This window comes from Muntiacus reevesi, chromosome 1 (genome assembly GCF_963930625.1).
Source record: "Muntiacus reevesi chromosome 1, mMunRee1.1, whole genome shotgun sequence".
In the NCBI taxonomy this organism is placed as follows: Eukaryota; Metazoa; Chordata; class Mammalia; order Artiodactyla; family Cervidae; genus Muntiacus; species Muntiacus reevesi.
Genome location: NC_089249.1, coordinates 168,749,945 through 168,776,989, shown reverse-complemented (window position 1 = coordinate 168,776,989; position 27,045 = coordinate 168,749,945). Strand labels below are relative to the sequence as shown.

Genomic DNA, 27,045 nt, shown 5'->3' with positions numbered 1-27,045 from the left:
TTTAATTGTTGCATGTGGCATCTAATTCCCTGACCAAGGATTGAACCTGGGCCCCCTGCATTGGGAGCACAGAATCTTAGCCACTGGACTGCCAGCAAAGTTCTTGATTTTTAAAATTTCCTTTTCTTGTTTGATTGCCTAGGAATTTGTAGGATTGCCTAGGACTTTGTAGATTGCCTAGGACTTTGTAGGATTGCCATGGCTAGGATTTCATCCAATACTGTGTTGAATAAAAGTGTCAGGAGTGAGCATCTTGTCTTATTCCCCAACTTAGAAAAAATTTATTCAGCTTTTCACCATTGGTATGATGTTAGTTGTGAGTTTGTCATATATGATGTTTATTATGTGGAGGTATCTCCCCTCTGTAGCTGCTTTGTTGAGTTTTTATCAGAAATGGATGTTGAATTTTTTTCAAAAGCTTTTTCTGTATCTACTGAGATTATCTTATGCTTTTTATCCTTCATTTTCTTAATGTGGTGTATAATGTTGCTTTGTGAATATTGAATCATCCTCGTATCCCTGGGATAAATCCTATTTGTTCATGGCATATGATCCTTTTAATGTATGGTTGAATTCAGTTTGCTAATATCTTGTTGAGGATCAACGATATTGGCCTGTCATTTTATTTCTTTTTCTGGTGTCTTTGTCCGGTTTTGGTATCAGGGTCCTGCTGGACATGTAGAATGAGTTTGGAACGAAGTTCCTTGCTCTCCTGTGTTTTGGAATAGTTTGAGAAGAGTAGATACCAACTCTTACCTAATGTATGGTAAAGCTCATCTGTGAAGCCATCTGGCTCCAGGTTTTGTTTTTTGAGAGTTTTATGATTACTAATTCAGTTTTATTATTGGTGATTGGTCTGTCCATGTTTTCTATTTTTTGCCTGATTTAGTCAGATAGTGTGTTTCTAAGAATTTATCCATTTTTTTTGTCTAATTTATTGGCATATGATTGTTCATGGTAATCTCTTGTGATTCATTGTATTTCTGTGGTGTCAATTGTAACTTCTGTTTCAATTTTCATTTTATTTATTTGAGTCCTCTCTTTTTGTTTTTGATGAATCTGGTTAGTCAGTTTTGTTCATCTTTTCAAAGGACAGATTCTCTTCTATTTTTTTGTTTCTGTTTTATTTATTTTCACTTTTGATCTTTATTACTACTTCCTTTACTAACTTTGGTTTTCGGCTGTTTTTTTTTCTATTTCCTTTAGGTATAAAGTTAGATTATTTGAGTTTTTCTGTTTCCTAAGGTAGACCTATATCACTATAAATTTCCCTCTTAGAACTATTTTTGCTGCTGATAGGTTTTTGTCTCAAAGTGTTCTTTTTTTTAAAATTTCCTCATTGATTTCTTCAGTGATCCATTGATTGTTTAGTAGCATGTTGTTTGAACGCCACATATTTGTTTTTTCCAGTGTTTTCCTTTTAGTTGCTGTCTAGTGTGATAGCATTGTGGTTGTGAAAGAGGCTTAATATGATTTCAACTTTGGGGTGACAGAGGATGAGATGGTTGGATGGCATCACTGACTCAGTGGTCATAAGTTTGAGCAAACTCCAGGGCATAGTGAAGGACAGGGAAGCCTGGCTTGCTGCAGTCCATAAGGTCATAGAGTCAGACATGACTTGGCAACTGAATAACAACAAACTTACTGAGATTTGTTTTGTGGTCTGACGTGATGTATCCTGGAGAATGTTCCATGTGTACTTGAATATTATTTTGTTTGGGGATGTAACATACTGTTTATTAAGTTCATCTGGTCAAACGTGTCCTTTAAGGCCAATGTTTCCTTATTGATGTGTCCATTGATATAAATAGGATGTTAAAGTCTCCCTACTGTTACTGTAGTACTGTCACTGCCTCCTTTTGTGTCTGTTAATATTTGTTTATATATTATATGTAGGTACTCCTGTGTAGGATGCATACATACATACAAGTGTTTTGTATTATTGTTGGAATAATCCCTTCACCGTTTTGCAGTGTCCTTCTTCCGTCTTTGTTTTAAAGTCTTTTTCGCCCACTCCAGCCTTCTGTTTCTGTTTACATGGAATATCTTTGTCTTGTCCCTTGCTCAGTCTGCGTGTGTCTTTAGGTCTGAAGTGAGTCTCTGATGCGCAGCATGTATGTGGATCTTATTTTGGGATCCATCCAGGAACCCCGAGTCTCTAGATCACAGCATTTAGTTGGTTTACATGTAAAGTAGTTATTGCTGTGCACAGGACAGGGCAGCTGCAGTCCGAGGGTCACAAAGAGTCGACCACAACTTAATGACTGAACAGCAAAAATTTATTTATCACCTTTTTAGAAATTGTTTTATAATTGTTTGTATTGTTCATGTCTGTTTCTTTTCTTCTTGCTCTCTTCCCTTGCAGTTTGATTGCTTTTTAGTTTTGTTTGTATTCTTTTTTCTTTTTCGTGTGTGTATCTATTATTCAGTTTTGGTTAGTGGTTATCATGAGCCTCTTATATAACAACTTACGTATATGGCAGTCTATTTTAAGTTGATGGTTGCTTAGGTTTGAATGTGTTCTAAAAACACTACGTTTTTACTGTCACCACCCCACCCCATCTTTTATGTTTTTGACAAATTTTACTTTTTTAAAATGTTGTATTTTCTTTAATAATTATTGATTATTTGATCTTACTACTTTTCTAATCTTCATACTAGCTACATAGATGGTTGAATCACTACCTTTAGTATGTGCTTGCCTTTACATTGAGTTTTTTTCTTCCATGATTTTCATATTTCAAGTAATGACCTTCTTTTTATGTTCAAAGAAGTCCCTTGAACATTTGTTGTAAGGTCAGTTGAGTAATGATAAACTCCTTTAACTTCTGCTTGTCTGGGAAACTTTATTTCACCTTTAGTTGTGAATGATAATCTTGACAGAGTATTCTTGGTTGTAAATTTTTTCCTTTAAGCATTTTGAATATCTCATGCCACTTTCTTCTGGCTTTAAAGTTTCTGCTGAAAAGTCAGTTGATAGTCTTATGGGGGCTCCTCTGTATGTAACTACTTATTTCTCTCTTTTGCTCAGTCTTGTCTGACTCTTTGCAACCCCGTGGACTGCAGCACACCAGGCTTCCCCGTCCTTCACCATCTCCCAGAGCTTGCCCGAACTCATGTCCATTGAGTCGGTGATACCATCCAACCATCTTGTCCTCTGTCATCCCCTTCTTATCCTTGCTGCTTTAAATATTCTCTGTCTTTAACTTTTGACATTTTAATTATAATGTGCCTCAGTGTAGGTTTCTTTGCGTTCGTCTTGTTTGGGACTCTTCATTTCCTGGAATTGGATGAGTTTACTTTTCCAAGTTAGTCAAGTTTTCAGCCAGTTTTTTCTTCAAATAGATTATCTGTTTCTTTTCTCCCTTCTTCGGGAATCCTTATAATTCAAATGTTAGTATGCTTGGTGTTGTCCCCAGAAGTCTTTCAAATTGTCTTTTTTTAAAAAGTTTTTGCCTATTTCATTTGGAACAGTTCCTTTGTCTCTTCAATTTTCCTCGCTCTCTCTGTTCGCTTCTATGCACTAGACAGATGAGCCACATCTGCCAGCCTTCAGAGGATGACTAGGTGAAAGGTACCCTGTGAAGCCCAGTAGTGCACGGGCTGCATGCAGCCTCCTCTGTGGTTAGGCCATGCAGGACTGCACCCTGAGATAGCTGGGTTGTGGCTGTTGGGGGCAGTGTGGTTTGCAGGGCCATCTCCTAGGGTGGGCTGCTTTGGAGGGGTTCTAGTGCTGGCCAAAGCCACTCGCTAGGTGTAATAGAGTAGCTTTGGAGGAGTGCCAGCCTGGATGGGTCTACAGGTGAACCTGGGATGAGATGGGAAGAGTCAAAATGGCACCCACCAGCATTGGACCAAGTAGGCATAGAAGGTGAGCAAAAGATCCTGGTGTTCCTCAGTGGCTACATAACCAGGGAAAATTATAAAAGTCCCTGGCTCTGCTGTACACACCCTAAAATCAGTCAGTGACTCTCCTTCACATGGGACCCAGGTACTCTTCAAACTGCTGCCTCTGGGACTTGGGGCAAGAGAGTTTTTGCATGTGCCCTTTAAGTTTTAGTTTCCTACAGACCTCTGGATGTAAGTCTCACCAGTTTTCAAATCCAGGTGTTACGGGGGTTTGTTGGATTATCTTTCTGGTGCTGGTACCCCCGAGGCTGAGGAGCTTGATGTGGAGTTTGGACACTTTGCTCCTCAGGAGGACCTCTACAGCTCTGGTGTCCTGTCTGCCTGTGGGTCCTGGCCAGATGCCATCTCTGCCTCTCTTACCCATCTTAATGGTGATTTTCCTTTTATCTTCAGTTGTGGAAAATCTTTTGTGCTGGTCTTCATGTCTTTCTCAGGGATAGTTGCTCTGTGTATAGTTGTAGTTTTGGTGTGTAGTTTAACATTTAAATGTTTTTCTCTATTGTCAGGGCCATATTAAAGGCTTGACTCAAAATTAGAGGAATCAGTTGCTTCAGTATGCTTTTTTTGGTGTGGGGGAGTGGTTGCCATGCTGCATGGCTTGTGGGATCTTAGTTCCCTGACCAGGGTTCAAAATCGTGCCCCCTGCAGTGTAGAGTGTTAATCACTTAAAAGTCCTCTTTTATTGTCATTTAAATTAGAAATTCTGATTTAATTGGTTAAGGATGTAACCCAGATATAATATTCATTTTAAAACTTTGCATGGAATTGAAATATACAGCCAAGGTTGGGGATCATTGATTTAGAGGCAACAGATGGGTCAATTACTAGTTAAAAGGAACTTGCATAACTTTTAAATCTACTGTTTCTAAGTTTGGGGGTTTTTTTGACCAGAGTACTCCGTTTTAGTTAAGTCATTATTGACCACAGGATTTTTGTAGAAACTAACACCTGTGGCTGGTGATTTTTATTTTGACGAGCCAGAAATTAATTCTGTTATTTCACAAACACTTTGCGGGTTATTACATTCAGTAGTTACACTTTGACACACCTGTAAAATCTTCTAATTTTCTTGAAATGTTGTCTTTAGTCCACTGTTCTATAGAAGCAAAGGTGCATTCTCCAGCACCATGAGTTTCCCTGTATGTATCAGAATCAATCATTACAGCCTTTTGTCTTATTTTGTCCTAATATTCACATTGTTTGAATCAGAACTATATTTTGAAAAACTGTCATCTTCCAAGACACTAGTATATATGTCACTTGGAAAATCAGAGAAAGTACCTGTATAAAATTCAGCAAAAAATTCTTCTTTACTCAGAATTTTTCTATGTGTCAGTTTTGAAGATTTTGTTTTTGATATACACAAGGCTGGTACAAAAACCTAATGGAGCAAAATGTGAATGATAACAACAGTCATAAGTTGCATAATGAATCCTTGATCAGTTTTAAACTCTTAACAACTTCACCTGGTGATGTTAATTGTATCATTCTGTAAAAATGTATTGATACGTCTCTAGTCAATAATGTGTTAACGTTGTAAAATTCTGAGGGAACTTAAGCCTGTCCTAGAGTATACTGCCTTCATACGCAGTAGAAAAATATCAGCAGTGACTGTTTTATTAGAAGGTTTATGATCTTGCATTCTAAAAAGTCTGTTAATAATTTGTTTTTAATGTTTAAAAATTGTTATTATGGAACTAGAAATTATGTTTATTGATTTTGAACAGAATTGCAAGTCTGAAATTCCCAAAACTAAGCTATTATTCCTTGAGATAAGAGGGAAGTATATATTTTGAATGTAAGAATTTTAAATTACTCAAACTAGAATCTGTAAAGAATAATTGTGATGTTCATCTTTGTGTTTACTTTTTTCTCAGTTGCTCCTTTACTTTAGGAAATACTAAGATTATCTTGCTTTTTCCACCATACATTCATACCCTCTTTCTTATATTTTCTTTATATATAGCCCGCTTTATGCTCTTAGTTGATATTAATTCAGGGACTTCTCTGGTGGTCCAGTACCTAAGAATCCACGCTCCCAATGCAGGGGTTGCAGGTGTGATCCCTGGTTGGGGAACTAGACCTCACATGCCACGACTGAAGAGTTCACATGCCACAGCTAAAGATTCTACATGTTGCAACTAAGACCTGGTTCTGCCAAATAAATAAAAATAGATAACTTAAAAAATTTATACTAATTCAGGGAGGTAGAGGCAATGGGGCAACATTTCCCTCTTTTCTAATTAGGTGCTTGACCAGATTTGTAATAAATTTAGCTTCTTTTGTGAATGAGCAGCTAGCACATTTTCTATTTAGATGGTCTGTAAATGGAAAACTGGATTAAAACCATAAATTAACCACTTATGGTTAATTCAGAACTAATACAGGAAGCTGGGGAAATTTTTGGATTGGTTGTTAAAAGCAGATAAGAAAACCTTTTTTCCTCAGGTTTTAGATTCTTTTGAAGTTTGAATGGAGAAAGTGGGAAGGAAACAGCCTGCTTTCCATGTCTTTACCCTGGCTTCTTTCTGATAACCGTTGGCCTCTGCACAACTGTGTTGGTGAAAAAGGGATTGCTCTTTCCTTATCAAATGGTCGGCCTTAATGAGAATTCTTTTCCTAACAAAAGATTTCGTTTCTCATAATACTATAGCAAATGGAAAGAGACTTAAAACAAATGCCCAGTGGACACTGGTGTCCCACAGGAGAACTGTTTTCAGAGAAAGAGGTGCCAACTTCTGTTTTGATCTCTACTATAGGAGAAGAACATGCAGAACCCTTTTTTCTCTTTATTTTGCTATGGATTAAGAACCCTATGCCTAATAAAATAGCCTAACAAAGTCAGTCTCAGAATTGAGACATACTCTCAAGCATCATGCTTTTTGTCGTGCTGCCCCAACTTGGGTAAGGATACAAACATAGATTCTACAGGACAGGGACTTTGTTTGATTAACCCAGCACTAGTCTAGTGCTTCCATGGACCCTCAATAAATATTTGTTGAAGAAGTGAGTAAGTGAAAGGACGGGAAAGGCAGTCACGTAAGTGGGTGTCTTAAGAACTTGAAGAAAGACTTTTCTAATTCTATGATTATAATTTTCTGTCTCAAGATAAACTAACTGTTGGCAAGAGGAAACGAAATGAAGATGATGATGTTCCAGTGGGTGTAGAGATGGCAGAGAATACTGATAACCCCCTCAGATGCCCAGTCCGACTTTATGAGTTTTACCTGTCCAAATGGTAAGTGATTTTCCTCTGAACTAGATACAACACACTTCAAAAAGTAATTATTATATTTTAGATTTCAGATGCTCAAATCCCAGAAATGTAGCTGGTCTGTGTGTGATTTTAAACAAAGATTTACTTACAGTTTCATTTTTTTCCCACTTTCATATCTGCCTGGATTTTGAAACAAATTGCTTTATCTTGAGCATTTTTTTCCCAAAAATCTCTTAAAAAGCAAGAATCACTGTCATTGTTTGATCTTTACAACTGTTGCTTAACTTTATGTGACATCTAAACTACTGTGAATTTGTTTTTTACATAGAAAAATAGGGGAAAGACTGTACTAAGTCTATAAATGAGAAAATAGTTTTTAGAGAATTGACATTTTTTGAGTGGTCTTTTTTTTTTTTACAGAAACTTTATAATTTTAAAAAGTTGCAAGATCCGCACTAAAGCAATTTCTTTTTTCCCCCAAAGAAATAAAATGACTGGGTTTGCTCTTTAGTAGAGTTGTGAAATATTTTGGGGATTCATTTCAGGATTTCCAGGGTATTGGGTACTGAGGATGAGTCTCAGCCATAGTGTCACTTGTGAGTTGAATTTGTTTTTGCTCCTGATAAGTCTTAAGTACTAACGCTTGTGAAAGATTTACATTTTGTCATCTATTAACATTATACTTACTTTGAATCCAGCGTGATTCTTGAGTGTGGGGAAAGAAATATGCAGTTACAGGTTGCTCCTGCAGCATAAATATCTATAAACTTGTTTATCTCTGTGGGTACACTGTTTATGATGTTAGTCACAGTACGAAAGATTTGAGAGCCATTATACTTAAAGAGTAATTACATATGTGCTGCACTCTCTGATCCCAATTTTCTTTCCCTCTCTTTTCTTTCCTGTGGATAGTTCTGAAAGTGTGAAGCAGAGGAGTGATGTGTTTTACCTTCAGCCTGAGCGCTCCTGTGTTCCAAATAGCCCCATGTGGTACTCCACGTTTCCCATAGACCCTGGGACCCTGGACACCATGTTAACACGCATTCTCATGGTGAGGGAGGTACACGAAGAACTTGCCAAAGCCAAATCAGAAGACTCTGATGTTGAATTATCAGATTAAAGTGGAAGTGGGGTTCCTATTTTCATACACGTTGGTATGCACCAAACTGTGAATGCATCCAGCTTTGGAAAACGATAAGTCTCAAGTCCTCTTGACTTGATTATGAGATAATGGAAAACAGACAACTCGTGAACCACAGTGTGGATGTACAAATGAAAATTGAAGGAAAGAATATGAACTGAGAAACATTGTTCTTTGGCAGTGATATAGTTCTTAGACATCTTCAGAATGACTAACCAATTTCTCTGAGTGGTGCATAATCTTATTTTGTTTGGGAATAACAAATTGTGGAATATTTTTAAGGAAAACTGTTGTATAAAATTCTACCATAGTAACCTTAGACCTTAGAGGGGTAGCTTTGGAGTGAAACCTTGGCTGCAGCAGGCTACTTGGGCAAGCCCTCTGTGAAAGTCAGGGGAGAAATCAGTACAGAGCTAAGAGTGGCATCAGATGAGGACTGTGGGACCCAGACTTGAAGACCCAATAAAAATACTCAGCCTTTTTTTTTTTTTTTAAAGGTAGAGAGTGAAGTGGTCTTGAGTTTGATTTTCACTGCCAAGCCAATTCTGTGAAGGATAGAAGCCTTTGGTGCTTTTGCCATAGGGTCCCTCACATCAGGGGAAAAGGCCTTCACTGCTGTTCATGCAGTAGTGTGTCCCTTTCACTTTCTGGGTCTAGCCTTCTCAGCTGTGGGTCTGGATGTGGGTAAATTAAGTTAAAGGGGCTGAAACTCTGCAAAATAATTATGCACACAGAAAGTCTGTGGCGCTTGTTAGACCCCAGGTGTCTTGAAATGTTTGTAGGAAACCCACTAAAATGCCCACTTTGGGTGTCAGCCTTTATTGCTGCTGTCTCACAGCGTAAGCTGTGCACAGAGAAGTGGGGGTTCTTTGGTTTTTATTTTATCCCCAAATGGCAGCTTTCCTCCCATTGTTTTATCTTCCCGTTTCCTAAATAATATGTCATTTTGTCTTTTGCACCAGTTTCTGGAGGCCCTTGTCATTTCAAAAAGAGGAGTCTCTCCTTTCTCTGGCAAACCTGTGGGTGATTCCACAGAGACACAGTGTTACTTAGCTATCAGAACTATGGTAGAAGAAGAACTAGTATTTTCCTATGTAAAGCATTGGAAGATGACCTTGTTACCCTAAGAAACTTAAAAATAGGATTCTGGGGTTAGGATACAAAGACACTGACGGTCTTGCATATATCCACAAGAAGGTCTTCTTATAGCATTATTCCAAACTCTAGCTGTTTTAGTAGTTTGATGAGGATCAAGTCATAGGAGTGTTTGGCAAATGGATCCATTTCCTCCTTCTGCATTCTGTTTCTTCCTCACAAAATTTTGAATCAAAGCTTCTATAATATTGGCCAGTCACAGAACTTCTTTAGCTGAGGTTAATTTGACCCTTTAATAGAAATGAGAGAAGTCTAAAAAGCCTCTTAGAAATTTTAACCTTGAAAGACTTTACCATGTGTCCCATTTTTTAGATGGGAGTGGCAGGTGGTTTTTTTGTTTTTTAATAAATAAATTTAAATACAATAAAAATTTTAAAGTAGGCCTTTTGACATTGTGTACTTATGGTTCTGTCCCTCTGCCTGTAACAAATCTTGTTTTTGTTACCAAGAACTATGTGAAAGAAGTAAATCTGCCCCAGTTCTGTATGATTAATTCCATCTGTGTTTTGTCATTTCTGACTGGAAAACTTACTTCCAGACCTTGTTTGATATGGAGGAAAAGCAATTGGATTGTCTGATAAGTCTGCCAATAAACTATCCAGAAACATCAGGTGTAATAGTCCCCACTAATGAAATTTTATGGTTTATTTAAACACTAATGTTTCCCCTTCTGTAGAAATGCAAATTTACGGCATAGTAGATAAACTATTATAAAACACTAGAGAGAGAGGAAAAAATTCTGTATGTTTTAATTGAGAACAGCCAATATCCGGGTAAATGACTGTATCAAGATGTCAATTGCATGTTAGTCCACAGAGTTGTCCAGATCCTGGAATAATTTGTAAAAGAAAATATTGAGTCATTATTGGTCATTCCTCATAAGCATAGCTGTTGGTGTGTGTGTCCGGTTATTTGCTTTTTAAAATTTTATTAAAATTATGTAAAATTGGTTTCCCCCCCCCCCCCCAGGGGAGGAAAAAATATCAAACAAGAGAAACATTAAATTATCTGTTCTTTTTTGTTTTTTAAACACTTTTGGGTTTTCACCTTGCAGAAACCACAGAAATATTCCCTTAGAATAAAATAGTATATTTGTATTTGATGGGTGAATTATTCATTTTCTTTATGTCTTGAAAGAATTTTAAATATTTTTTTTGTTTAACCCTATTGGTATGATCCAACAGATGGTATATTACAAAGAAAGAGATCAGTTTTCAGAAAATAAATTATTTGGTTTTTACTCAGTCCAGAAAACATTGTTTCATTGCAAAATCTTTTCAATTTTTTTTTCCCCCCATCAAAAGCTTGTTCTGATTTTTAATCTATTACTATATACAAAGCCCTGAAAGCTAGAAGCATCAAGTATTAGGTTGGTGCAAAAGTAACTGCGGTTTTGCATTGTTGAACTTTGCTGTTTGATATTAATGAGTACATTCTTAAATGTAGTTATATTATACATCATTTTTTTTTTGCTAATGACTTATTACTTGCTGTTTATTTTATATTTATTTTAGATTAGGGAAATGATGATGTTAGACAAAAAAGCAAGTTCTAGCAATTTGCTTATTCAAGTTCAAAATGAGTCATAAAGCAGTAGAGACAACTCACAACATCAACAATGCATTTGGCCCAGGAACTGGTGATTCAAGAAGTTTTATAAAGGAAACAAGACCCTTGACAATGAGGAGTGCAGTGTTTGGCTGTGGGATGTTCACAACAGCAAATTGAGAGGATAATCGAAGCTGATCCTCTTAACAACTACGCAGGAAGTTGCTGAAGAACTCAGCATGGACCACTCTATGGTCATTTGACATTTGAAGCAAATTGGAAAAGTGAAAAGCTTGGTAAGTGGGTACCTTACTTATCTTGTGGCTGACTGCAAATCAAAAAAAATTGTCATTTTGAAGTGTCATCTTAATTCTATATAACTACAGCAAACCATTTCTCAGTCAGATTATGACATGTGACAAAAAGTGGATTTATACAAGGCAACAGCCAGCTCAGCGGTTGGATCGAGAAGAAGCCGCAAAGCACTTCCCAAAGCTAAACTTGAACCAAAGAAGGTCATGGTCACTGGTGGTCTGCTGCCCATCTGATTCACTGTAACTTGCTGCTGCTGCTAAGTCACTTCAGTCATGTCTGACTCTGTGCGACCCCATTCCTGGGATTCTCCAGGCAAGAACACTGGAGTGGGTTGCCGTTTCCTTCTCCAGTGCTTAAAAGTGAAAAGTGAAAGTGAAGTCGCTCAGTCATGTCTGACTATTCGTGACCCCATGGACTGCAGCCTCCCAGGCTCCTCCGTCCATGGGGTTTTCCAGGCAAGAGTACTGGAGTGGGGTGCCATTGCCTTCTCCGCTATAACTTTCTAAATCCATCAAAACCATTACATCTGAGACATAAGCTCAACAACTCGATGAGATGTGCTGAAACCTGCAGTGCCTGCGGCCAGCACTGTTCACCAAAAAGGACCCAATTCTGCATGACAACGCCTGACTGCACATCGCACAACCAACACTTCAAAAGTTGAACGAATTGGGCTATGAAGTTTTGCCTCATCTGTTACATTCACCTGACCTCTCACAAACCATCACTTCTTCAAGCATCTCAACAACTTTTTATAGAGAAAATGATTTCACAACCAGCAGGAGGCAGAAGATGCTTTCCAAGAGATCTTCGAATCCTGAAGCACAGATTCTTAGGCAGTGGGAATAAAACTTGTTTTTCATTGGCAAAAATGTGTTGATTGTAGTGATTCCTATTTTGATTAATAAAGATGTGCTTGATCCTAGTTATAATGATTTAAAATTCATAGTCTGAAACCGCAATTATGTTTGCATCAACCTGATATGTATTTCATTTTAGGCAAGACTTTTTTTTAGTTTTACACAGCTTACCTAGTTCAACTTGAATCATTTTGAAATCATGAGATTAGAATAAAGAATATATTCTTAAGTATGAATACCTATTTAATTTGGAAATGTGAGACTAAGTGGCATTTTCCTTAGACTCTGGTTATCTTGGTATTGTGCAAATATACCTTCAGATTCCACATAGATTGTTTTTACCTACCTGCCTTGGGGCATTCCTATTTTTTTAACAAAATTTTCCAAAAAGTTTTAAGTTAAAACGAAATTATGTAAATGAATCCATTTTTTAAATTAAATTCAAATTTTAATTTTCTATGCAAATAGAAAAAGTTGCTGTGATTCTGAGTTGAAATAAGCAACAATACCCCCAATTCCTCCTGTCTGTCATCATCATACTTTATTTCATCATTGAAAAACAAGTAATTGTGACCCGCTGTTACAGAGGGGGAAGATCAGAAGCTCTGGAGCCTAGTCTTTCTACTTTACTGTTTGTTTAGCCTTAAGTTAGTTACCTAATCTCTCTGTGCCTCAGTTTTCTCTTAAACTGGGAATAATGTCAACTTCTATAAGTTGTGCTTGGAACATGCTAGGTTTTCAATGTCAACTCTTTTTTACTATAACATCTGCAAATTCTAGGAATATAGTAAGATTTTAAGTAAATACTAATTCCCCCACTATAGCCTAAATTTTCACTAAATTCAGTGCTTCCAATTCTGCAAAACATAATACCCAGCATCATCAATTCTCTATATTGGAATGAACTATTTAGAATAACTAAAGACTATATACACTAAATCATACATTCTTCACTCATGTGCTTGCTTACATGCATATAAATTATGATCAACATTACAGAAATCCTTTGATACACTTCACTACATTGGAAAAGGTAAATAATACGTGGTATATCAATGGATACAAGAAGAGCACGTGATAGTTTACCTTTTTTTTAATTGAAATTTTGAATCTGTGAGATTTCATTGATTTGACAATAGTTATATACCACCATATAGGAAGAAGCCTGCTGTACAATGTGCATCTCCACACTTCTTTCTTATTATGGAACCTGCACCCCTACATTTTGGGTAGGCAATAGCTTCCTGGTAAGTGACTGTTTTCCAGCCTATCTTGCAACAGGATGTAAACAAGTCACTAGGTTTTGACCAATGGGATGGAAACAGAAGTATGTAACAACCAGGCCACATCCTTAAAAGGGAAGAGTTTGCCCTCCTTTCTAATTTTCCTTTCCCCATGCACCAGAATGTGAATGTAGTCAGTCAGTGGTCATGGCAAACCAGTTTTTTCTGTGTGGGAAAGGGCGATATATTGAAAGTACGGTAGCTCAGACCTTCACATAAAAAAGGAAACCTTCCAGCTTACTGAAACTACCATCATTTGGTTTCTGCTAAAGTAGCCAAACCAGTGTCCTAACAGACCTACTGTGCCCAGTAGCATGCTACTGTTTAATACAGAACTGGAAGTTCTGATCCAGAGTACACAGAGCTTTTCAATACTGGCAAGTGAGAAAACCCATTATATTTAAGTCATTATTTTCAGATGTAGAAACATCTGTGCAAAAAAGCCAAGAGAGGGAATTCTCTGGCAGTCCAGTGGTTAGGACTCCTTGCTTTCACTGCTGCGGGCCTGGGTTCAATTCCTGGTCAGGGAACTAAGATCACAAAAGCCAGGCCATGGAGCCAAAAAATAAAAAAAACCAAGAGAAAAACATACCATTAAAAATAAGGCTGCTGCTGCTGTGCTCAATCATGCCCAACTCTGCAGCGCCATGAGCTGTAGCCAACCAGGCTCCTCTGACCATGGAATTTTCCAAAGAAGAAAACTGGAACAGGTTGCCATTTCCTACTCCAGGGGATCTTTGACCCAGGGATCAAACCCAGATCTCTTGTGTCTCCTGCATTAGATTCTTTACCACTGTACCACCTTTAAAGCCCTAAGTTTAAGATTGCTAACCACAAGTTTATTTTTTTTAAAAAGCATTTTTCCACAAGAGCAGTACCCAACTAGATAATGTAATTAAAAGGAAAAGATACTAATTTTTTTTAAAAAGAAGATACTTTTCACAGTAGCAATGCAAACTGTACAGTAGTTATTAATCATATCTGTAAAGGATGACAAATATGACAGGCTGAGAAAAGATACTTGTAATGTGTAAGACCACCAAAGGATTTATACCTAGAATACAGAAAGACTGCTGAATTGTAAAGAAAGTTAAATGAAGATATTTCATAGATCAGTCGCTCAGTTGTGTCCAACTATTTGCAATCCCATGGAATGCAGCACGCCAGTCTTGCCTGTCCATCACCAACTCCCAGAGCTTACTCAAACTCTTGTCCATTGAGTTGGTGATGCCATCCAACCATCTCATTCTCTGTCATCCCCTTCTCTTCCCACCTTCAATCTTTCCCAGCATCAGGGTCTTTTCAAATGAGTCAGTTTTTCGCATCAGGTGGCCAAAGTATTGGAGTTTCAGCTTCAGCATCAGTCCTTCCAGTGAATACTCAGGACTGATTCTCTTTAGGATGGACTGGTTGGATCTCCTTGCAATCCAAGGGACTCTCAAGAGTCTTCAACAACACAGTTCAAAAGCATTGATTCTTTGGTGCTCAGCTTTCTTTATAGTCCAACTCTCACATCCATACATGACTAAATTCATAGCTTTGACAAAACGGATCTTTGTCAGCAAAGTAATGTCTCTGCTTTTTAATATGCTGTCCAGGTTGGTCATAACTTTTCTTCCAAGGAGTAAGCATCTTTTAACTTTATGACAGCAGTCACCATCTGCAGTGATTTTGGAGCCCCCCAAAATAAAGTCTCTCAATGTTTCTATTGTTTCCCCATCTATTTACCATGAAGTGATGGGACCAGATGCCGCAATCTTAGTTTTCTGAATGTTGAGTTTTAAGCCAACTTTTTCACTCTCCTCTTTCATCAAGAGGGTCTTTAGTTCTTTGCTTTCTGCCATGAGGGTGGTGTCATCTGCATATCTGAGGTTATTGATATTTCTCCCAGCAATCTTGATTCCAGCTTGGGCTACATCCAGTCCAGCATTTCTCATGATGTACTCTGCATATAAGTTAAATAAGCAGAGTGACAATATACAGCCTTGATGTACTCCTTTCCTGATTTGGAACCAGTCAGTTGTTCCATGTCCAGTTCTAACTGTTGCTTCTTGACCTGCATACAGATTTCTCAGGAGGCAAGTCAGGTGATCTGGTATTCCCATCCCTTGAAGAACTTTCACAGTTTGTTGTGATCCACATAGTCAAAGGCTTTGGCATAGTCAATAAAACCAAAGTTGATGTTTTTCTGTAACTCTCTTGCTTTTTCGATGATCCCACAGATTTTGGGAATTTGACCTCTGGTTCCTCTGCCTTTTCTAAATCCAGCTTGAACATCTGGAAGTTCGCGGTTCATATACTGTTGAAGCCTGGCTTGGAAAATTTTGAGCGTTACTTTGCTAGCATGTGAAATGAGTGCAGTTGTGTGGTAGTTTGAGCGTTCTTTGGCGTTGCCCTTCTGGCATTGGAATGAAAACTGACCTTTTCCATTCCTGTGGCCACAGTTGAGTTTTCCAAATTTGCTGGCATATTGAGTGCAGCACTTTCACAGCATCATCTTTCAGGATTTGAAATAGCTCAACTGGAATTTCATCACCTCCACTAGCTTTGTTTGTAGTGATGCTTCCTAAGACCCACTTGACTTCACATTCCAGGGTGTCTGGTTCTAGGTGAGTGATCACACCATTGTGGTTATCTAGGTCATGAAGATCATTTTTGTATAGTTCTTCTGTGTATTCTTGCCCCTTCTTGTTAGTATCTTCTGCTTCTGTTAGGTCCATACCATTTCTGTCCTTTACTGTGCCCATCTTTGCATAAATGTTACCTTGGTATCGCTAATTTTCTTGAAGAGATTTTTAGTGTTTCCCATTCTATTGTTTTCCTCTATTTCTTTGCATTGATTGCTGAGGAAGGCTTTTTTCTCTCTCCTTGCTATTCTTTGGAGCTCTGCATTCCAATGGGTATATCTTTCCTTTTCTCCTTTGCCTTTCGCTTCTCTTCTTTTCACAGCTATTTTTAAGGCTTCCTCAGACAACCATTTTGCCTTTTTTCATTTCTTTTCCTTGAGATGGTCTTGATCTTGCCTCCTGTTCAGTGTCACGAACCTCTACCCATAGTTCTTCAGGCACTCTTATCAGATCTAATGCCTTGAACCTATTTGTCACTTTCACTGTATAATCGTAAGGGATTTCATTTAGGTCATATTTGATTGGTCTAGTGGTTTCCCCTACTTTCTTCAATTTAAGTCTGAACTTGGCAAGAAGGAGTTCATGATCTGAGCCACAGTCAGCTCCCGGTCTTGTTTTTGCTGACTATAGAGCTCCATCTTTCGCTGCAGAGAACATAATCAGTCTGACTTCAGTATTGCCCATCTGGTGCTGTCCATGTGAAGAGTCTTCTCTTGGTTGTTGGAAGAGGGTGTTTGCTATGACCAGTGCGTTCTCTTGGCAAAACTCTTTATTAGCCTTTGCCCTGCTTCATTCTGTACTGCAAGGCCAAATTTGCCTGCCTTACTCCAGGTGTTTCTTGACTTCCTACTTTTGCATTCCAGTCCCCTATAATGAAAAGGACATCTTTTTTGGGTGTTAGCTCTAGAAGGTCTTGTAGGTCTTCGTAGAACCGTTCAGCTTCTTCAGCATTACTGCTTGGGGCATAGACTTGGATTACTGTGATATTGAATGGTTTGCCTTGGAAACAAACAGTGATCATTTTGTTGTTTTTGAGATTGCATCCAAGTACTGCAGTTTGGACTGTTTTGTTGACTATGATGGCTACTCCATTTCTTCTAAGGGATTCTTGCCCACATTTCATAGATGAGGAGCCCAAAAGGGTAAGCAAATACATGAAGAGGTGTTCAAACTCATCAGTAATCAACAGATTTTTTTTTAAAGAACTATCACTTTACATCCTTAAGACTAGCCAAAATTGGAAAAAGGATAATGTCAACTGGTGCTGGTGATATAGGGATATTAAAACCCTTATATATTGCAAGAATAAATGTAGAACTGTATACAAATTCTGGAGTCAATCTTGGACATTAAGTTAAAGAAGTTTGGTAGATTTTACAAAGAAGTTTACTTTCCTCTTGTTAAATAAATGATTATTATTAAATGTGTTTGTTTTTCATTATATATGTCCATGTAATTTTTATCTTTATTCATTTGCCAAAATACTTTGACGGATTTTTCTAATGTTGAACCATCATCCCTGCACTCCTTGATGAAATCCTAGTGTGATTTATATACAGGATTAGATATATAACCTTTATCAAGGTAAAGATAATACCTTCCATTCCTAGTTTGCCCTGAATTTTTCTTTAAATTTTAAATAAGTGTTGAGCTTACCAAAAGCCTTTTTTTTTTCTTTTTGCATTTTTAAAATAACACTCATCTTACTTTTCTGTCTTCATTAATGTTGTGAAGCACACTGAATGCTGCTTATACTCCTTGGATAAACTCTTGTTATGATTACATATTTTGGCTAACTAATATTCAGTTCTGTTTTTATGTCATAGTCACAAGTGACTATATTTTTTCTCTTTGAATTATTTTTGAATATTTTTCTCTTTGATTTCTCATCTGATTTTGGAATCACTGTTAGAAAAAGAAATAGTCAAGTTTTATTTTTCCAATTTGTGGAACAACTTATATAGAACTTATATTCTTGAGAGTGTAGTCAAACTATAAAAGTTTTCTTCTACTTTTTGGCCATCCCATGTGACATGCGGGATTTTAGTTCCTCAACCACAGGTGGAACCTGCACCCTCACAGTGGAGGTGCAATGTATTAACCATTGGACCACCAGGGAAGTCCATATAAAATTTTAATTGTTTTTTAAATTCCTCTAAAGGGGTTTTGGTTTATTTAATGTTCATTCGTCTACTCAAAAGTTTTTATGTCTTATCAATTTGGATTTTTTGATAATTTTCTCAGTTTGATCTACATGTTCAGGTTTATTAGCGTGTGTTTCATAATTCCTTCTTCCATTTTGCTGCTGCTGCTGCTAAGTCGCTTCAGTCGTGTCCAACTCTGTGCGACCCCATAGACAGCTGCCCACCAGGCTCCCCCGTCCCTGGGATTCTTCAGGCAAGAACACTGGAGTGGGTTGCCATTTCCTTCTCCAGTGCATAAAAGTGAAAAGTGAAAGTGAAGTCACTCAGTCGTGCCCAACTCTTCGCGACCCCATGGACTGCAGCCTACCAGGCTCCTCCGTCCATGGGATTCTCCAGGCAAGAGTACTGGAGTGGGGTGCCTTTGCCTTCTCCATTCTATATTTCTTGTTATTTTGTTTGCACTGTGTCTTTTTCCTGATCTGCCTTCTTTTTAAGCATTTTTATTGGAGTTTAGTTGATTTACAATATTGTTTTAGTTTCTGCTGTCCAGCAAGGGGAATCATATATAGCTACTTTTTTTTAGATTCTTTTCCCGTATAAGTTACTGCAGAATATTAAGTAGAATTCCCTGTACTACACCCTAGGTCCTTATTAGTTTTCTATTTCATGTAGTATGTGTATGTCCATCCCAATCTCCCAATTTATCCTTTTCCCCCACTTTCCCCCCATGGTAGCCATAAGATTGTTTCATACAGCAGTACCTCTGTTTCTGTTTTATAAATAAGTTCATCTGTACCATTTTTAAAGAATCCTTGTATAAGTGATATATTTGTCTTTGTCTGACTTACATCACTCAGTATGACAATCTCTAGGTCTGTTCATGTAATAGTGATGTTAAGCATCTTATGCTTTTTAAACATCTGTATATCTGCTTTGAAGCAGCGTGTATTTAGATCTTCCACCCATTTTTTGACTCGGTTTTCTGTTTAGTTTTTGTTACTGAGCCGCATGAGCTGTTTGTATACTTTGGAGATTGATCCCTTGTTGGAGAAAATGCAAGCATTTTCTCCCATTCTGTGGGCTATTTTTGTGTTTTATTTATTATTTCCTTTGCTGTGCAAAGCTTTTAAGTTTAATTAGGTCCCATTTGTTTTTGTTTTTATTTTCATTACTCTAATGAGATGAATCAAAAAAAATCTTGCTTCAGTGTCCGTCACTGTTCTGCCTGTGGTCTCCTCTAAGGGTTTTATAGTATTCAGCCTTACACTTAGTCTGTAATCCATTTTGAGTTTATTTTTGTGTACAGTGTTAGGGAGTGTTCTAATTTCATTCTTTTACATGTGGCTGTCCAGTTTTCCCAGCACCATTTATTGAAGACTGTCTTTTTCTCCATTGTATATTCTTGCTTCCTTTGTCATAGATTAGACCATAGGTGTGGGGGTTTATCTCTGGCCTTTCTACCCTGTTCCATTGATCTGTATTTGTGTTTATGTCAGTACCATACTGTCTCATTACTGTAGCTTTGTGGTGTAGTCTAAAGTCAGGGAACCTGATTCCTCTGGCCCCATTTTTCTTTCTCAAGATGGCTTTGGCTATTTGAGGTCTTTTGTGTTTCTGTACAGATTGTAAAACTTTTTGTTCTAAGTCTGTGGAAAATGTCAATTTGACATTGAATCTGTAGATTGCTTTGGGTAGTATAGTTATTTTAATGATACTGATCCTTCCAATCCAAGAACATGGTATCTCTCTCCAATCATTTGTGTCATCTTTGATTTCTGTCATCAGTACCATAGTTTTCTGAATACAAGTCTTTTCCCTCCGCAGGAGGGTTTATTCCTAGGTATTTATTCTTTTTGATGCAGTGGTAAATGAGATTGTTTCATTAATTTCTCTTTCTCATCTTTTATTGTTAGTGTGTGGTAATGCAAGAGATTACTGTGCATTAATTTTATTTCTGTGTACTAATATGTTGTAAAGTTTGCAACTTTACCACATTCGGTGATGAGCTCTAGCAGCTTTCTGGTAGTATGTTTAGGATTTCCTATGTATAGTCTCATGTCATCTGCAAATAGTGAAAGTTTTTATTTCTTTTCACTTTGGATTCCTTTTATCTGTGTTTCAGTTGCCTTGCTAGAACTTGTAAAACTATGTTGAATGAAAGTGGTGAGATGGGAGATCCTTGTCTTGTTCCTGATCTTAGAGGAAATGCTTTCAGTGTTTCACTGTTGAGAAAACTGGGTTTGACAAACTACATATGCTCTGGGTTTGTCATATGTGAGCTTAATTATGTTGAGTTATGTTCTCTTTATGCCTTATTTCTGAAGGGTTTTTATCATAAATTGATATTGACTTTTATCAAAAACCTTTTCTGCAACTCTCGAGATGATCATATGGTTTTTATTCTTCAGTTTGTTAATGTGGTGTATCACACTGATTTGTAGATACTGAAACACCTTTGCATCCTTGGGATAAATCCCACTTGATCATGGTATATGATCCTTTTAATGTATTGTTGGATTTGGTTTGCTAATATTTTGTTGAAGATTTTTGTATCTGTGTTCATCAGTGATATTGGCCTGTAATTTTCTTATTTTGTGGTATCTTTGTCTGGTGTTGCTATCAGAATGATGGTGGTCTCACATAATGAATTTCGGAGTGTCCTTCCTCTGCAGTTTTTTGGAAGAGTTTCAGAAGGACAGGTGTTAACTCTTCTGTAAATGTTTGATAGAGGGACTTCCTGGTGGTCCAGTGGCTAAGACTCCATTAACTCCCAATGCAGGGGACCCAGGTTAGATCCCTGGTCTGAGAACTAGATCCCACATGCCACAACTAAATGTTTTATAGAATTTGCCTGTGAAGCCATCTGGTCCTGAATTTTTGTTTGTTGGAAGCTATTTTAATCAGTTTCGATTTCAGTACTTATCTATTTGTGTTTTTTATTTCTTGTTTAGTCTTGGAAGATTGTACCTTACTATGAATTTGTCCCCCTAGAAGAAATGGACAGATTCATAAGCATATAGTTGCTTGTAATAGATATTATGATCCTTTATACTTATGTGGTGTCAGTTGTAGCTTCTTTTTCATTTCTAATTTTATTGACTTTTAACCCTCTCCCTTTTTTTCTTGATGAGTCTGGCTAAAAGTTTATCAATTATTTTTACTTTTTTAAAGAACCAACTTCTCATTGATCTTTTCTATTGTTTTCTTCATCTCTATTTTATATTTCTGCTCTGATCTTTATGATTTCTTTCCTTCTACTTATTTGGGTTTGTTTGTTCTACTCCTTCCAGTTGCTTTAGGTGTAAGATTATGTTGTTTTGAGATTTTTCTTGTATCCTGAAGTAAGATTGTATTGCTATAAACTTCCCTCTTAGAACTGCTTTTGCTGTGTCCCATAGGTTTCCGAACATCATATTTTCATTGTCATTTTGTCTCCATGTATTTTTTTAAAATTTCTTTGGTGATCCATTAGTTTTTTAATAACATATTATTGTATGTGTTTATGTTAGTTTTTTTCCCTGTAATTTATTTCTAATCTTACAGAATTGTGGTTGGAAAAGATGCTTGATATGACTTCAGTTTCCTTAAATTTACCAAGGTTTAATTTGTGGCTAATATGTGGTATATCCTGGAGAGTATTCTAATGTGCCCTGAGAAGAAAGTATATTCTGCTGCCTTCAGATGGAGTGTTCTAAAAATTATCAGTTAAGTTCATCTGATCTAATGTGTCACTTTAGGCCTGTGTTTCCTTATTGATTTTCTATCTGGATGACCTGTCCATTGGTGTAAGTGGGGTGTTCAGGTCCCTGTTGATTTTAATCTGTTTTGTCTCATAATGAGTATTGTTTACTCCAGCTTGGTCCTGGTTTCTATTTTCATGGAATACTTTTCTATCCCCTCACGTTCAATCTGTATGTGTCCCTAGCTCTGAAGTGGGTCTCTTGTAGACAGCATATATATGGGTCTTATTTTTGTATCTCTTCAGCCAGTCTGTATATTTTGGTTGGAACATTTAATCCATTTACATTTAAGATAATTATTGATACACATGTTCCTACTGACATTTTCTTAGTTGTTTTGGATTTGTTTTTGTAGGTCTTTTTTCTTCCCGTCTTCTTTTGTTCGCTTGTGATTTGAATGACTACCTTTGGCATTGTGTATGTGTATTGTAGTTTTTTGGTTTGCCATTCCCATGAGGTTTTGATATAGCAGTCTGTATATACACAAAGTTGTTTTAAGTTGCTGGTCTCTTTCCTGCCTAGAGAAGTTCCTTTGGTGTTTGTTGTAAACTTGGTTTGCTGGTGCTGGATTCTCTTAGCTTTTGCTGTTCTTAAAGCTTTTGATTTGTCCATTGAATCTGAATGAGAGCCCTGCTGGGTAGAGTATTCTTGGTTGTAGGTTTTTCCCTTCATCACTTTAAATATATCATGCCATTCTCTGTTGGCCTTTAGAGTTTCTGCTGAAAAATCAGCTGATAACCTTATGGAGACGCCCTTGTATGTTATTTGTTGTTTTTGATTAGACTTATCTATCTTAAAAATCTTTCCAAGAACCATCACTTGGTTTTGTCAGGCTTCTCTTTTCCATCTCTGATTTTATAACTATTTTTCCTCTCTCGTTTTTTACCCTTGCTGTTTATTCTTTTTTCTATTGCTTTAGTCCTAAATTTTTGGGTTTTAAAAATAGAATTCATATTGAGTCCTTCATATTTTTTACTCATTTATGCATATCAGTATAGTCTCATATATTCCTATTTTATTAAGTTATAATTTGATACTCAAATTGCCCTAGGTTTTAATCAGTAGAAACAATACACGCTTGTATAACTGTATATATAACTATATATAACTATTTATCACCTATCTATGTATCTTAACCTGTGAGTTCATATGAATTCTTCCAATCTGAGTTCAGTACCTCGGGGTTCTTTCTAGCCACCTCCTTTTTCACACTCATAAACCCTTTAAGAGTGAGGAAGCTGTCTCTCATTACACCCAGTATGTGTACTTATTTTCTCAATCACCTGGCATTTTGCACGAGGTGCTCGATCACCCGATCGCAGCCACCCACCGCCTCACTTGCCCTGCTGCTGGGCTGCCTCACTGCGGCCCCTCAGCGGGCTTCCATGGGCCCCAGGCCCCCCAGTTATCCCCTTGTGCATTTATTCCTTTAATCACTAGTGTCCATGCAGGAAGAGCAAGTGAAGATGGAAAAGAAGGGGTGAGTCTGTCTTCAGTGAAGATGTTTATTTTCATTCTGACTAATGCTCTTACAATGTATTTCTGCCATTACTTCACAATTTCTACTTAGTGTACTTCTCCTGCCCCCACCTTGCTTTCCATTGGGTGGCAATGGAAAGTTTTCTTTTACATGTTTAAAAGTTACATATTCTACTTTTTAAAATTGATGTTACTCAATACTAAACATGCTTGTTTTCTCCTTGGTTTCTGTAACTGTCATCTAAATCTTCTTTCTAATAAGATTTAGTCTTTGCAACCCTACCATGTTGATATTTTTTAGAATTTTGGCTCTGGATTGTTAATATACTTCATTGTTTTCCTTTCCTTCTCCTTCCTCTCTTTTCCTGTCATCTTGATCTTCCTCAACTTATGTATTATGTCCCAATAAACCCAGTAAGTTGAAAACATTTTAAGTCAAGAAAGCATTTATCATGCCTAATCTCAACATCATAGCTTAGCGATTCTACCTTAAAGGTGCCCAGAACACTTAAATTAGCCTGCATTAACATTAATTGGGCAATAGCATTTTCTTGTTTTTGTTCAGTTGCTAAGTCATGTCTGACTCTGCTACCCCATGGACTGTAGCCTGCCAGGCTCCTCTGCTCTGTCCATGGGATTTCCCAGGCAAGAATATTGGAGTGAGTTGCCATTTCCTTCCCCAGGAAACCTTTCTGACCCAGGGATTGAACTCTTGTCTCCTGCATTGCAGGTGGATTCTTCACTGCTTTGCCATAGGGGGTTGTACACAAAGCCTGTTCTATAATAAACTGTTGACTGTCTCATGTAAAATATTGAATATTGTACTGAAAGTGAGAAACAGATGGGTTGTATAGATACAGAATGGTTACATTGTCTCAGTTGTTTACCCTTCTGATCTGTGGCGACTGGGAGCTGTGGCTGCTGCCACTGCCCAGCATCACAAGCAGGTACCCTACATATTGCTAGCCCAGGAAGGATTAAAACTCAGAATTCGAGTGACTTCCCTGGTGGTCCAGTGGCTAGGATTTCACCTTCCATCAATCCCTGGTCAGGGAGGTAAGATCCCACATACTTTGTGGCCAAAAAACCAAAACATAAAACAAGTAATATGGTAACAAAGTCTAAAGACTTTAAAAATGGTTTACATTTTTAAAAATCTTAAAAATACAAACTTTGATAGTTTCTACTGAATCTGTATCATCATTTTTACATCATCATAAAGTTGAAAAATCATAAACCATTTTACGTTGGAAACCATCTGTACAAACTTTGCCAAATAACTCATTTGTTCACTCTTACTTCCTATGTATCTTTCCATGTCTAAATTTACTTTTCATGTTTTGTAGAATTTTTAAAATTATTTATTTTGGAGTCTTTGCTGGGCAAGGGCTTTCTCCAGTTGTGGTGAGTGGGGGCTCCTCACTGCAGACCGTGGCTCTGGCACACGGCGCTCGTGGTTATGGGGCAAAGGCTAAGCTGCTCGGTGGCAGGTGGGCTCTTCCAGGCAGGCAGATTCTTAACCACTGGGCCACCAGGGAAGTCTCTCTTTTTCATATTTAACCACTTCTTCTAAGTACATCTTAAGTGGATCTATTGGAAAAAAATTTGAAGCCTGTATCCCTGAGAATATTTTTTATTCTATTTTCATGTTTAAGTTTGTCTTGCTATAAATTTTGAGTTCAACTACATTCTTTTCCTTCAGCATTTTGGAAACATGATTTGACTTTTTTCACCTGAGGATACTGTTAAGAAACCTGATGTCAATCTGTTTCTTGTTCTTTTGTTACTGACCTGCTGTTTCTCTCTGGGAGCTTTCAGAATTTCTCATTCTCTTAGATGGTCTTAATTCTCTTACCACAGTGTTTATGGTATGTTTTTCTTAATCATCCATAAGCTCCTTCATCTTTAATTCTCATCAACCTATTATTATTTCTTCAAATATTTCCTTCTCAGACTGCCCTTTATTCATACGTCAACACTTCGACCCTACCGCTGCCCTGTGTGTGTCCATCTCCTGTAACCCTTTTCTGCTTCCTTTTGGTAAGGGCCCTGGGGTGACACTCCAGCTGATGGGTTTTGACCTGTATGTGTCTATCACATTCATTATATTTTCCACACTTCCTATTTCCACTTGGTTCTTGTTCCTGCTTCATACTGCTAATATTTCCCTGTATATTTACTTTGCTTTATTTTCAATTCTTGGTTAGGCAGTATATGGTTTGCTGTCTATGGGGGCCAGGGTTTGCTTAATTTTGGCCTCTGAGCTCATGTCCCTTCACAGCACTAGCTCTTCTGCCTGGTAGTATTTATTGGGGAAAGGGCAAGGCCAATTCTGTCCCTTCCATTTTAGAAGGGAAGGTAATGACCTCTGGGTACCTCACCATCACGGTCAACCACTCCACCAGCAACTGTTCTAAGATTACTTTCAGAGCCTTGGGAAGCAGCAGTAATTCCTAATTGTCATTTCCCAATGCTGGGGCTTTGGAGGGAAAGAAGTTTTAACCCCAAGAGCAGCTGCCTAGCCCACTCTTTTCACACCAGCAGAGCTTTTGTGCTGACTCAGCAGTGTCCCTCTCACCCCAGTGACTTGGCTGCGTCTCGTGTTCACCAAGAGTAGACGTCTCACTGCTGTCCTACATCCTCTCACAGTTTCTGATGACCTTCAGTGTCCTAGGGGTTGTTACAGGATTTGGGGAGACTTCTTGGTGTGACTTTTGGTGGTGGTCCCTCAGATTTATGCTCCTGTCTAATGTGTATTGTTTTTCTAGGGTTAATTTTAGGGGAAGGGAGCCAGTAGTCTATGCCACCTCATTGTCTTCATAGGAATCAAAGCCCCCAGTATTATCTTTGCTGACTTTTATTTTCAATCTCTGTATGAATCCGCCTGCAATGTGGGAGACCTAGGTTTGATCCCTGGGTTGGGAAGATCCCCTGGAGAAGGGAATGGCTATCCACTCCAGTCTTCTGGCCTGGAGAATTCAATGGACTGTACAGTCCATGGAGTTGCAAAGAGCTGGACACGACTGAGTGATTTTCACTTTCCTGCTATATTTTAGGTGTCTTTTGTGAATATAGTTTTACAGTTATATCCAATCTGTTAACTTTTGTTTTGAGGTGGTAGTGGTGGTTCTTTTAACATCCAGTCTGACTTCTGCGTATTAAATGATCAGATCTTTTAATGCTGCAGTTCTGCCTATATTCTTGCTTTCTGCTTGGTTGATTGAAGTGTGTGTGTATGTTTTTCCCTGCCTCTTGTTTAGATGTTGCATATTCTAGTTCTGAATTGTTAGTGGCTTTGTCAGTATTTTTAACATGAACAGCTGACTTAAAGTTAATTGGCATTTTTACTGTCCTTCTATGAAAAGACCTTAGATTACTTTCATTTCAGTTACCACCCTACCCATATCTTAAATGTCATTCATTGTTCAGTATTTTAATTCCACATTTTTATTTTTTCCCCCAAGTAATACTACTTGAGAACTAGGCCATATTCCCTTGGAGTGTCAGCTCACCTCAGCAGTGAGTAGATCCTCCTCCCCTCTCAGCTGGCATTTTCTTTGAGAAGCCACCCCTTCCACGTCCCTGGCTCAGTCTGTGCTAATCTCTGTGTTCATCACAGGTAACACT

General features: G+C 37.7%; 1 protein-coding gene across 5 annotated transcripts in view; it reads left to right on the top strand.

Annotated features, from left to right (window-relative positions):
- ZMYM4 (zinc finger MYM-type containing 4) overlaps positions 1 to 10,519 on the top strand; it is a 155,667-nt gene extending 145,148 nt beyond the window's left edge. For all 5 annotated transcript variants that reach the window (XM_065916675.1, XM_065916680.1, XM_065916686.1 and 2 more), the window contains exons 29-30: positions 7,018 to 7,147; positions 8,039 to 10,519. In XM_065916675.1, the coding sequence (XP_065772747.1) occupies positions 7,018 to 7,147; positions 8,039 to 8,246 (338 nt within the window). In that variant the 3' untranslated portion in view covers positions 8,247 to 10,519. The remainder of the gene's footprint in view (positions 1 to 7,017; positions 7,148 to 8,038) is intronic.
- The last annotated feature ends 16,526 nt before the right edge of the window (positions 10,520 to 27,045 follow it).